Below are 1350 nucleotides of genomic sequence, written 5' to 3'. Positions count from 1 at the left end.
CCCAACTGTCAGCACAGGCAGCAGGAATCGTGCTGCAAACCTCTCCAGAGCTCCACCACAGCCTGTACTGTCAGGGGAAGAATGGCTTCCAGGGAGTCTCCACAGGTATTTGGCAAGGTCCTCCTGGTTTACAGCTTCCGAGCGGCTCTCATGACCCCAGTCCAGAGGACCTCTGACTCCTTGGGCTTAGTCTGCATTGTCATGTTTTCCGAGTCCTTGTTCAGCAGTTGCTCCTCCACTGACTCTGGACCTTTGTGGTTCTCAATGGCAGGAGCAAGAGTGATGCCTTGTATGGCATGTATTCCCAGGGGTTTCTCCATGCTTGAATGATTCACACACGTCCGTGGGTGGGCATCTGCAGCCAGTTCATGGTGGGCCAATTGTGTCATTGTTTCTCTGTGTCATGGTAGTTCTCATTTAAGCTGCAGCTGCTGGCCAGAGGGCCGGCGTGCAACCGTGCTTGCCGCGGCATAGCTTCCTGTGCACCGGGGGCCCTCCTTCCAGGCACCTACAGGGCAGGAGGCCAGCAGGAAGACCGGTGCTCCCCACCCCATGGCTCCCCGTGCACGGGGGGGGGGGCTCCTTCCGGCGCCTAGGGGGCAGGGGGCTGGCCCCTCTATTAGTTTTTAATGCACATTTTTATTGGTAAATTATAACCATAGATAAAAGCAGTCATTTCATAAGTATATAATGCCCAATAATTATCACAATACGAGTATATTCTGTGGCTTCAAATCAGATCCAGCCATTTTGTTACATGTTCTCTATGCATTTGAAAATCATGTATTATGTAACGACTTGTATTTAATTTAATTGTTAATCACATAAAAGTTCTTTAATGGTGCAATAAGATTTTTAAAACCTACTGATTTTTATTTTTTTTGCTCTGCTTTGCTACATCTGTTGCCCAGCAATCTGTAATGGAATCTCTCATTATCACTATGAATTTATAGACTTACTTTGGTAGTTCTGACAATTGTCCCTTTCACATCAGTCCTTTGAAGCTGCTATAACTGCTTTTCATTTTATCAGGTGTTGCTTTTGAATTGATAAATTCCTTAAAGGGAAATATGGTAACAAATATGAGGCTGAATTCTTTACGCTGCTCTTATCTTCCGAGTCATGACCTTCATGTTCTCATTGCCCAGGGGGCTCTCTGAAGTTACTTAAAATTATTTCTCTAACTTTTCTAATTGTTCTTGGTAGGTGGATTGGCTTGAGGCAAATAATAGTCTTCTGATAAGTGTAGAAATATCTGTAACATTTTACATGTTTTAAATGTTCTAAATCTTAATTTATGGTACTTTCCTGCATTCTTAAATGTAATGATTGGTAATTTTCTTCTTTTGA

At 43.8% G+C, this 1350-nt stretch overlaps 1 protein-coding gene across 1 annotated transcript in view; it reads right to left on the bottom strand.

Annotated features, from left to right (window-relative positions):
* Positions 1-1133, bottom strand: part of LOC102004375 (olfactory receptor 51Q1-like) — an 8748-nt gene extending 7615 nt beyond the window's left edge. Inside the window, exon 1 of the mRNA XM_005380083.2 lies at positions 1102-1133. Within this exon, the coding sequence (XP_005380140.2) occupies positions 1102-1133 (32 nt within the window). The remainder of the gene's footprint in view (positions 1-1101) is intronic.
* Positions 1134-1350: the final 217 nt, after the last annotated feature.

The sequence above is a fragment of the Chinchilla lanigera genome, unplaced genomic scaffold, assembly GCF_000276665.1.
Source record: "Chinchilla lanigera isolate Chin_1 unplaced genomic scaffold, ChiLan1.0 scaffold00013, whole genome shotgun sequence".
NCBI classification, from domain to species: domain Eukaryota; kingdom Metazoa; phylum Chordata; class Mammalia; order Rodentia; family Chinchillidae; genus Chinchilla; species Chinchilla lanigera.
The sequence above is the reverse complement of the archived record's forward strand: the minus strand, read 5'-3'. Positions and strand labels throughout refer to the sequence as shown.